The following is a 12,003-nucleotide window of genomic DNA, read 5'->3' on the forward strand; positions in this document are numbered from 1 at the left end:
CACGCGGCCAGCCTAACCCCTGGTCACTTTCTGCGTCCGACGGTCAGTTAAGAACGTCCTCCTCACTGGTGCATCAGTGGGCTGTGCCCATCAACCACAGGGAAACCAGGACTCCGGGACGGTCCGCTCACCTCCTCACTGCTCGTGCTGGCTGATGACTTTAAAAAGCAGGTGTGGACGGCGATGCCTTGAACTGGGGTCACGCCTTCGGGACTTTGGCCCATCCGGGCCGGAGAATAGCGGGAGTTCTGGAGAATCGCCATTTTGGGTGCCTCGGGCGATTCTGTGGGTTTTGGCGCGCGGAACACGATGGAACAGATTTCGCCATTTCGGAGAATCGCGGGAGCGCGTCGGACCAGCGTCGCATGAAAAACTAGCGCTGCCCACTATTCTCCCAACCGGCGTGACATCGGAGAATCGCACCCGAGGTTCAAGTTAATTTTTTTTACACAGAGGGTAGTGGGTGCCTGGAACTCGCTGCCGGAGGAGGTGGTGGAAGCAGGGACGATAGTGGCATTTAAGGGGCGTCTTGACAAATACATGAATAGGATGGGAATAGAGAGATACGGACCCCGGACGTGTAGAAGGGTTTAGGTTAGACGGGCAGCATGGTTGGCACAACCTTGGAGGACTTAAGGGGCTGTACTTTTCTCTGTTCTTTGCCCTTGCTGAGATTTTGAGGATTAAGGCACATTGTCAGTCATCGTAGGGGAGCTTTTCTGTTATTTCAGTTGTGCTATATCTGAGCTGATCATGTTTGATACTAAAAGTGGACGTTTTAAACAGAGATGTCTTCCATCCCCTGATGCTATCATCCCTTGCTTTGATGAACATGTTATTCAACTGAGAAGAACAATCAGAAAACAATTCTGCTTGTAACTATTGCTTTGAATCACAGTGGTATTGGTTCCCCTGATGAACAATTGTCTTTCGAGTCCATCCAGCACAGATAGTAGGTCCCAGGTTTAAGTAATTTGTGCTTTAATTGGTAATCCTGGCCTGACTGAGGTTGTCTAATTGGAAGAGTGGTATAATTGACAAAGGTAAATTGTAGGACTCTGATAAATACTATTTGGAGTTTCCTGCCCTGAATATTCTGTGACATCTTCTGAAAACACAGAAGTGTGGACATTGCTTGATTGTGATGTTGTCCAGACACCGCAGGAAGAATGCTTTTTAAAGTCACCGCTGTGTATTTTCTTCTTCAAAATGTCTTGCCAAAAGTAACTTGATAAAACTGTATCCCAGCAAAGGCCACATTATCAGTAGAAGGATGAGGAGTAGAAGAGAAAATGAAATAAAAATCCCAATGATATTTAAAATTCAAAGTAAGTAATTTCTTAAAACAAAAAAATGGTGATTTTGTTTGTTTTTCTTATTTTGATAGGACCAGCTTCCTGTTAATGTAAGTGAAGTTTACAATGCAGCAGCTGACATGTGGAAACAGTGGTTGACGAGCAATGCACGTAGGACTTTGCAAAAAGGTTAAAATTTAATCCTTGTTGCTTGGATTGTGGTTTTAAATGAAAGTGGAAATTCTATTTAAATGTAAAGTACCATCTAAAAATTGACTTTAAAGGATTTATGTGTATTTTCTTCTTCAAAATGTTTTGCCAAGAGTAACGTGACCATGTGACATCCCGAGTGTGCTTGATAGGGTCGATGTGGAGAGGATGTTTCCCGCTGTGGCAGAATCTAGTACTAGGGGCCACTGTTAAAAAATAAGGGGTCACCCATTTCAGGCAGAGATGAGGAGAAATCTTTCCTTTCAGAGGGTCGTGGGTCTTTGGAACTCTTTTCCTCAAAAGGTGGTATAATCAGACTCTTTGAATATTTTTAAGGCAGAGGCAGGAGTATCTTTATAAATAAGGGAGGGAAAGGTTGCCGAGTGTGGGCGGGAACATGGAATTGATTTTGAAATCCGATCAACCATGATCTTATTGAAGGGCTGAATGGCCTTCTCCTCCTAATTCATATGTATACTTGCAGCGCCATTTTAATAAAGTGATGTATGACACAAAAGAAGACCATTTAATCCATGGAGTTCATGCAATTCTTTGTAAAAGAATCCAGTCAGTACCATTGTGTTGCTCTCTCCCTGTAGCCCTGAAGGGTTACTGCCCTCAAGTGCCCATCCAAACTCCTTTTGAAATCATAGAATCCCTGCAGTGCACAAGGATGTCACTCGGTCCATCGAGTCTGCACTGACCCTCTGAAAGAACAACGTAACCTAAGCCCAATCCCCCATCCTATCCCTGTAACCCCACCTAGGGACAATTTAGCATATCCAATCCAGCTAACCTGGACATCTTTGGACTGTGGGACGAAACCTACGCAGACACAGGAAGACAGTGGCCCGAGGTTGGAATTGAATTTGGGTCCCTGGTGCTGTGAAGCGGCAGTGCTAACCACTGTGTCACTGTGTCGCCCAATCATTGATTGTTCCTGCTTCTACCACTCTTGTAAGCAGCTAGCTCCAGCACATTGCCACTTTCTGCATAACATTATTCTTCCTTACAGTGGAGCTAATTTATTTAATGATATAATAATAATCTTTATTATTGTCACAAGTAGGCTTATATTAGCAATGCAATGAAGTTACTGTGAAAATCCCCGAGTCGCCGCACTCTGGCGGCTGTTCGGATACACAGAGGGAGAATTCAAAATGTCCAATTCGAAACATGTTGGTAACAAGAAGGGCAGTGCGGTGGCCCAGTGGTTAGCTCTACTGCCTCACGGCACCATGGTCCCAGGTTCGATCCCAGCTCTGGGTCACTGTCCATGTGGAGTTTACACATTCTCCCCGTGTTTGCGTGGGTTTCGCCCCCACGACCCAAAGATGTGCAGGATAGGTGGATTGGCCACACTAAATTGCCCCTTAATTGAAAAAAAATGAATTGGGCACTCTAAATTTATTTTCAAAAAAATGTTGGTAACAAGAAGCAGAATTGAAAAAAAAATGTTCCTCTCTCTGGACAAGTGTGCAGTCTTCTGATTCAATAATGCATGTAAGACTGAATTTATACTGTATGCCTTGGAACCTCCTTACTGGCTGAGATGGCATGGGGGAAGAACCTCTCAACTGAAGGTTTAAGTACACAAGGTTGCATTCTGAGTTATATACCCACTTTAGTATTGTAGGGTACCCAAAATCACTTTGTGTTGAAACGGTAGTGCACCATGAGTACAGCTTAAAGTGCCTTGTGATAACAGTCTCCCTGAACAGGTGAACAAGTTAAGAGTATGTAATCTAAGCACAGTCATGTTGAATTCATGAACCCACACCTCCACGCATGCCCCCTCTCCCATTATACTCATTATCATTTAGAATCAAACTTTTCATAATGACAGCTTTCCATTCAGTGCAACATAAAACACCACAATTAATTAAATCATATTGAACAAAATGGTGCTTCTTAAACCAACTTTTGGGTAGAATTGTTTAGGTGTGTGAAGACCCTTTTTAGAATTGACCTTTTCAGATGTAGCAACGTTCCTAGTTGAAAGAAAACAAAAGTTTTAAGTTTACTGCAAACTTATCATCGGTTCGGAGTTGTCCTTTATCCCAATCGTTCCCCCCGTAGTGCTATCTGTTTTACAAATTCCTCAGTTCTATTACTTTTTTAAAAAAGTAATTTTTATTCAAACTTTTTACATTTTAACATTTGAAAAACATTACAATACAACATAAACCAAACACAGAACCCCACCCTTGGTAGCCCCCATCCCCCCAGACCGGCTCTTCCCGGTAAATGCAGAATAAACAAACCACACCTCTTGTAGAACACTTCTAGGGCAAATTTAACCTTCTAACTGCAGGAACTCCATTAGATCCCCCAAGCCACACCGAGGCACAGGGTGGAGAAGCTGACCTCTACCCCAACAAAAGCCACCTGCGATCAATCAGCGAGAAGAGGGCAGCACGGTAGCATGGTGGTTAGCATAAATGCTTCACAGCTCCAGGGTCCCAGGTTTGATTCCCGGCTGGGTCACTGTCTGTGCGGAGTCTGCACGTCCTCCCCGTGTGTGCGTGGGTTTCCTCCGGGTGCTCCGGTTTCCTCCCACAGTCCAAAGATGTGCGGGTTAGGTGGATTGGCCATGCTAAATTGCCCGCAGTGTCCTAAAAAGTAAGGTTAATGGGGGGGGTTGTTGGGTTACGGGTATAGGGTGGATACGTGGGTTTGAGTAGGGTGATCATTGCTCGGCACAACATCGAGGGCCGAAGGGCCTGTTCTGTGCTGTACTGTTCTATGTTCTATGTTCTAAGACTAAAACATGTGCCCCCACTCCCGTCTGCAACTCCGGTGGGTCTGATGCCCTGAATATGGCCCCCAGGGAACTGGGCTCCAAGTCCACATTTAAGATTGCCGACATGGTGCTGAAAAATAACTCCCAAAATTTCTCCAACTTTGGGTAGGACCTTAACATGTGCACATTATTAGCTGGACCCCTCCCACATGTTCACAAATATCCTCTACCCACTCAAACAGCCGGTTCATCCTTGACTTCATCAGCTGCTCCCTGTGCATCACCTTTATCAACCCCAGCCTCGCACACGAGGTTGAGGCATTTCAGTTCTTATACTTTCAGGGTAGATAAGCAGAAGATGGTTTATGACAATATTATTGACTTGACTTTAAAAACAATGGTAAAGAAGTGGAGGGGAAACTCTTCAAAATTAATTGTATCTGTGTAATCTTTTTTTCAAATTCATCCAGTTGATTTTCTGGTGCGCAATAATTCTCATCTGAATTAATGTAATCAAAATCACAATGATGACATTCTACCCTCCCATATTTTCGTTGTGTCCAAAGTCAAGCTACAGTGAGATTCCCACATCCTTTTGTTAAAAATAATAGCTTCCTCTGTAAATTGATTTAATAATAATAATAATCTTTTATTGTCACAAGTATGAAGTTACTGTGAAAAGCCCCTAGTCGCCACATTCCGACGCCTGTTCGTGTAAGCTGGTATGGGGATTGAAACCATGATTCTGGCTTGGTTCTGCATCACAAACCAGCTGTCTAGCCCCCTGAGCTAAATTCTTTAGTTTTCTGGAGTATTTTTATAACTAAATTCTTTGTTACATTTGCTTTCTTCTTTCTATAGGTGGGTTCTATACCCAAGTCTTTAATTGTAATGTTACCCAACAGACTCTCAGGATAATCAGTTTAAACACAAACTTATACTATGGTCCCAATAAAGTGACTGAGGGAATCTCGGACCCTGCAGGGCAGTTTGCCTGGCTTGAAGATACACTGAAGAGAGCTCAACAAAACAAAGAGAGGGTAAATCCATTTAACAATCTTCCAAAAAAGATGTGAATTTAAACTAGTATAAGCAGATTTTGTGACAATTCTCCTTAATAAATGTTACATTTATTTGGAAATGAATTTGCTACAGGTATTTAACAAGTTGGCTCAGTTAGTGGCATTCGATTCTCAAGTTTGTGCCATCAATACCCATGAAGAATTTGACCAGAATGTTGACTGTCACCATTTACTGACATTGTTAGATGTTCTGTCTTGCAGATGAAATTTTAACTAAGTTCCTGTCAGTTTGTTCAGATGAATGTGAATATTCTTAATCATAAGTATCTACCCTTCAAATAATAATCCATTATTTTTACACTTCTTTTGAATGTCCTGAGGACACGACAAGGAATTGTACAAATATAAAGGGACTAAGCAATCTGAAGGGATAAGCACTAAGTGCAGTAGCAAGCGCAACTTGCCGGGTGCTTCCCAATGGCCGACATGACAAGACCACGACAAATATCTATGGCACAGGCTTCACGACAACAATGACTGTCCCACCAGCTGATTCACCTGGACCGAGCCTGGCAGCTCCCTGCTAACGAGGAGGTGTGTCACACAAACCGCTGCCTCTGAGCCATGCCACTACGCAGATCCGCTCCACGTTTCGGAGATGCTGATCTGGCCAGACAGTTGGATGGGGTGGAGTCAGAACAGGACACTCTGTTCCCTTGAGAGGGCTGGAGGGTCAGCCACAGGTTAGCCAGTGCTGCCTGGGAGGCATCAGCCATCAGATCGGTAGGGTTACGAGGAATACCTCAGTCCAGCGTTCAACTGCTCCACTAGGGCCACCCATGGACCCTGCCACTGCCCCCCTCCCCAAACTACAAGCTGGCAGCTTGTATCGCAAACCCCACCCCCCCCAGTAAAATACCAAGCCTGTGCCCTGGCACGCCCTGGCCTTCACCAGCACAACCTACCCATGCCCAGCAGCGGTGCCCACACCTTTCTCCTGGCATAGATGCCCGCCAATGCATGAAGCGTGCAGCTAAAAATGCCCTCTCACTCCCCACAGGAGACGTTGGCACATAACAGGTGGAAAAATGCCCAGACAGGCCGCGGGGTGCCGGACATTCACCTGGAATGAGGAGTGGGCCTTGGTCGTCGGGGTGACCGAGGATGGAGCAGTCACTGACAGCAAGGTTGGTCTGTGCTGCAGAGATAAGGATTCACCCAGATAACCTGTAGCAAGTTAGTTGTTCATGTCAGACTCACTGACCACGTGTCCATTCTACCATAGGAGCTCCATCCTATGGTGCGAGCCCATGCAGGCCCTCCTCCTTCACCCCTCCCCCTTCCAAGAGAACATCTTGGAGGAGAGTTCCGGGAATGCCACCATCGTGGCATCACAGCCTTTCACCAGAACAGAGACCCACACCTTTAGTGGACAGGGTTCTGGAGAACTATTTGGTGAGCACCTCACAGATGCTTTGCATATCAGATGGAGGCAGAAACATCCAGGCGAGACCGCAGTCGGAGATCTGGTCCCAGTCGGATGCCAAGCCTCTGGACAAAGTTATCCCGGAGCTGATGTAGACGTTAGGGTGCAGCCATGAGATTCAGAGACTCTAGCAGGTCCAAAGCCAATTGGAGGAGTCCCAAAGGCTACGGCACAGGAGATGCCGCCGGCAACACATGGCACCGAGGTCAGCACTGCTGGGGTGGTGTTCGCAGTGGAAAACATGAGGCACAATGTCAGTTTCATGAGTGGGAGTGTCCATCATTGAGCGCCTCAACAGCATCTCCCAGTTGCTGGAGGACATGTCCTGGATGCATGTGGACATTGTTGTGGCCTAGTCACTGAATGATGTGTCCCAGATGCAGGTGGAGATTGCCGAGGCACTCCAAAGTGTGGCCCAATCACAGAGAAGCATCGCTGAAGACTATCACCCTGGAGTGATGTTACACAGACCCTGGCAGGGTAGAACAGGGTAGTTGGGGAGGGATGGATGGGGAAATAGATGAGGGCGGGGGGGAGTGATTGGGAGGTGTGCGGAAATTGGTTGGGATGACGGACAAAACCCTGTCCTATGAAAAGTGGGCGAAGATGAGGGCTTCTCTGATCCTCTGGGCATGCCAAGCCCTCTCCGCCGCTTCTCCTTCATCCTTCAGCTGCTCCCGCAGGTCCTCCCCGAGCACGTACTCCAACCCCTCCTGGTCCGTCTCCTCCATGCACCCCTCCTAAGAGGAGGCCACATGTCTCCTCCCCACCACCTCAGCACATTGCCTCACTGCTGTGCGAGGTTGTGGAGGGCACAGCAGACCACCATAAAGCAGGCGACCCTCTGGGGGGTGCCGCAGTGCTCCCTCCCGGGTTCCTCCCCAGCCTGATGGGTGGCTGGGTCCTCAGGGCATTGGGTGGGGCCCCTGCACATGGACTGCCCCTGCACATGGGCTTCCGCCACCACCTTAGGCGTCTGGCTGCCTGGACTGCCACCATCACTGAGGGCAGATGCCCTCGATAAAATCCATAATGTGATTCCTGTAAGAAATTGGAGAGGGTGAGAGACTGATACTCAGTTATGGGTTTGATCCTGAGACTCAAATCCTCCAAGTCTCTCGTGCTCTTACATTCCCTGCTATCTCTCAGGGTATCATCCAGTGAGCCAGTTGTGCTGGGGGACCCCGCCCTGCACACATGCCCCAAGCCACAGCAGAGGCCCCAGACACCAGACTGTGGACCCCAGACCCCTGCTGGGAACATTATTTGGACCAGGCTCAGGTTCCTTCCCTGATCAACACAAGGCTGCGGGGATATCCCCAGTGTGAAGCCCGGCATTCAGCTGTTTGATTGTTGCCTGCTGCCTCAGTGGTGTTAATCACTGGAGGGTTCAGGCAGAAGTGTCCAGCCCTCACAGTTTGATTGGAATGTTAGGCAATAACACTTGTCTGAGATATGGCACATGTACCCATAGGGTTCCACTCGAGCTGTGAAATGCACATATAACTAACAATGTAAGTGCAGCGCAGTGGCTCAGTGGTTAGCATTGCTGCCTCATGGTGCCAAGGTCCCAGGTTCGATCCCAGCTCTGGGTCACTGTCCGTGTGGAGTATGCACATTCTCCCCGTGTTTGCGTAGGTTTCGCCCCCAGAACCCAATGATGTGCAGGGTAGGTGAATTGGCCACGCTAAATTGCCATTTAATTGGAAAAAATGAATTGGGTACTCTAAATTTAGATAAATAAAGAACAATACTAATTCCCAATTAGCAATAGTCTTCAGCTATGCAACCAGAGGCTGCTCACAGTCAGAGGGAGTTAAAGTGACTTTCATCATATTACCACAGACAGACAGACAGTGCTCTGCCCTGGCCATGTTCAGTAGGATGGACAGGCAGCAGCTGAGGGTGCCCCTTCTATGGGTAAACACAATCCGGACCCGTGGGCGCTGAACGCCTCACCCTCCTAGCCCAGGGGAGAACCCCCCTCCCTCATCACTGATGGCACCAAGCCCCCTCCATCCCCTAGCGGCTCCTCCACCTGGAGAACTGTGGCAGCAGCTCCAAAGGTCCCGGGATGTATGCTTAATTTCGAAGATGGCAACTCAGTTCCTCCGATTCCCTCAGCAGCCATTGCGCTTGCTTCCTGTTTTTAAATAGGTATGTTAAACCTTACTGTATGGCCTCCCGCTGGGGAGCCGGTTAGATCTCAGCAGGCCATTAGATAAGGCGTGCATCCCATTAATGATATGGAATTGTGTTAATTGGAACTTCACCATGTCTAGGCGGGACCTGGAATACGAAAACTGGAGCGGGCCGGTTACATCACAGCTCCAGGGTCCCAGGTTCGATTCCGGCTTGGGTCACTGTCTATGGGGAGTCTGCACATCCTCCCCGTGTGTGCGTGGGTTTCCTCCGAGTGCTCCGGTTTCCTCCCACAGTCCAAAGATGTGCAGGTTAGGTGGATTGGCCATGATAAATTGCCCTTAGTGTCCAAAATTGCCCTTAGTGTTGGGTGGGGTTACTGGGTTATGGGGATAGGGTGGAGGTGTTGACCTTGGGTAGGGTGCTCTTTCCAACAGCCGGTGCAGACTCGATGGGCCGAATGGTTTCCTTCTGCACGGTAAATTCTATGATTCTATGATATCAGAAACCAATCGACACTTGCCGCGGATCCTGATTTTGGCTTCTCCTGCGATCTAACGCTCGCACAGATCCCCGCTGGGTGCAGGGCGGCCGTTAAATTGCGCCAAAGATTTTTCAACACGTTGAAAGTTACAAATTAAACTTGTAACAATATTTTTTCATTTGGATGTGTCCAGATACCATTGGTTTGGTGGGAAAATAAAGCCAGTATAACATTTTCTAAGAAACCTTTACAGCTGTGGAGTCCGCATGATTTCCCCTATTGTGTCTATAAGGCATGGCCTTCGTGGGTGAGCTTCCGCTCATTTCTTTTACATTAGGAATGAGTCACAACACAAGATGTTTCACAGCATGACAGAAATAAACTTTCCAAAAACACTGCATTCCTATATTTTGTTTTGTAAATTTCCACAATTTCTTCATGTTTTTGGAAGTATTTCTAGTATTTTTATATAGAATAGAATGTTTAGTTCCTTTATTTTTTGATTAACAGTCACGGATTGTTAGAAGTGTGCAAGATTTATAAAGTATGTTAAAGATTGCAATTCACTAAAATGCATACTTTATTGAAAGTATGAAGGCAGGCAAAAATAAAAATGTAATAATCATTGCAGAGTAATAAATCAGACCAGAGCGAGCCTGAAGAGGAATTGGCATTGGGTTCAAATATAGAAGTGAGATATATAGATGGAGATCTTTTATCACTCTGTAAAGTGATAAGAGATTACTGGTACTGAATGAAAACTGAGCTGTTGGATAGCATACTCTATGTCACAATATCTACAAGAAATGGTTGCTGCTTTATAATTGGGAATTGTTCGCGAGGGGAGTGGGAGGTACATGGTGTGTGTGCGTGAGTTTGTGTGTGTGTGCTCACCTTAAATCCTACTGACTGTGCCGGCTTCTGGCTGCACAGTTGGAGGCTGTTGGGAATAAGAAATTGTCAATATTAGTAATGTGAGCACTCCACACTCCCAGTGGATTCCCGTAGGTAGACGGGAGTTACTGTCTGGCATCCCAATCACACTCTTGAGGTCTGGACACTATGCCTGAACCCTAGAGGCATCAACATCTTAGATACAGCAGCCAACAATCAAACACCCATGAGCTGGGCTTGAGCACTGGGGACATCTCCGTTACCAGGGAGTATGTTGTGTGGACCAGGGAGTGGACCTCTGCCCAATCAAAGTAATATTCCAGGCGGGGGTCTGTGGTCCGGTGACTAGGGAGCCCCCACTGAGGCCGGTGTGTGTGTGAGGCAGGGTCCCCCAGCTAAACAGACTCTTTGGATGCTACCCTGAGAGATGGCAGGATCTGTAAGGACAGACAGGCTTGGGGGAATTCAAGGGTACCAGGGTGGAAGCTATAACCAATTGTCGTCCCTCACCCTCTCAAACTCCTTACATATATTGTGGACTCCGCAGCAGCTTCCATCGCTGTGGCAGTGGCAGTCCAGGTGGCCAGACACCGCAGAAGGTGGCAGCGGCAGCGTCGACAGAGGCCTGAGGTGACAGTCCATGTGTAGGGGCCCACCTCCGATGCTGAGGACTCAGCCACTTATCTGGACAGGGAGGGACCCAGAGGCGGAGGTCGGCGATGGTCCATTGTGTACAGCATCGCTGGTCATTTGAAGAGATGTCAGACAGCATGTGCCGCAGGCCACTCCACCTCAACAAGTTGGATGATGCGGCACCTGTGCCATGTTCTTGCGAACTTGGCACCACATAGAGGAGGAGGAGGATATCTGCTCCAGGTGGCCATCAAGGTCTTCCCAGCAACCCTGACATTCCGGGGTTCGAGTGGGACTTGTGTGGCATTTCCCAACCAACAGCCCACAAGTACAGCCATGAAGTTACAGATGCCCTATCTCCCAGGCAGCCAACTATATAAACTTTGACCTGGACTAGGCCCATTAAGATGCCCGGCAGCAGGATTCACCCCTATCACTGAGATACCCCAGGCACAGAGGGTAATAGATGGCATGCATGTCGCCTTACACGCACATGTGGTCCAAGAGTGCCCTTCATTAACAGAAAGGGTTCCAGGGAGGGCGCATGACAACTACATTCTGGGGCAGTTGGAGATCCTCGGTGTCTTCGGAGGACCTTCCAGGATGACCGTTTGGCTCTTGGGGGATAAGGGGTACCCACTGAGGTCCTGGCTAATGATGCCAGTGTAGAGGCCGGAGATCCATGCGGACACCCGATATAATGAACGGAGCTCTGGTGCTCCTCAATCTATGCCATAGTCTGACTCCTGAGCCACTCATGCTGCTGACATCGTACTCCAGGTTCTCCATTGCGGTCGCCACCCTAGCAGTGTTGGCCTCGGTGCTACACATTGGCAGTGGCATCACCTGTGCCCATAGCCTTTGGAACTCCACCAATCGGCTGTGAACCCACTGGAGCACAGTGGTTAGCACAGTTGCTTCACAGCTCCAGAGTCCCAGGTGGAGTCTGCATAATCTCCCCGTGTCTGTGTGGGTTTCCTCCGGGTGCTCCGGTTTCCTCCCACAATCCAAAGATGCGCAGGTTAGGTGGATTGGCCATGATAAATTGCCCTTGGTTTAGGATGGGTTGCTGGGTTACGGGATAGGATGTAGGT

The 12,003-nt window shown here is 47.9% G+C and overlaps 1 protein-coding gene across 2 annotated transcripts in view; it reads left to right on the top strand.

Moving 5' to 3' along the window:
- Positions 1 to 12,003, top strand: part of smpdl3a (sphingomyelin phosphodiesterase acid like 3A) — a 62,354-nt gene that overhangs the window by 39,552 nt on the left and 10,799 nt on the right. For both annotated transcript variants that reach the window (XM_038799717.1, XM_038799718.1), the window contains 2 exons: positions 1,388 to 1,484; positions 5,110 to 5,288. In XM_038799717.1, coding sequence (XP_038655645.1) covers positions 1,388 to 1,484; positions 5,110 to 5,288 — 276 coding nt within the window. The remainder of the gene's footprint in view (positions 1 to 1,387; positions 1,485 to 5,109; positions 5,289 to 12,003) is intronic.

This window comes from Scyliorhinus canicula, chromosome 6, assembly GCF_902713615.1.
Source record: "Scyliorhinus canicula chromosome 6, sScyCan1.1, whole genome shotgun sequence".
NCBI lineage: Eukaryota > Metazoa > Chordata > Chondrichthyes > Carcharhiniformes > Scyliorhinidae > Scyliorhinus > Scyliorhinus canicula.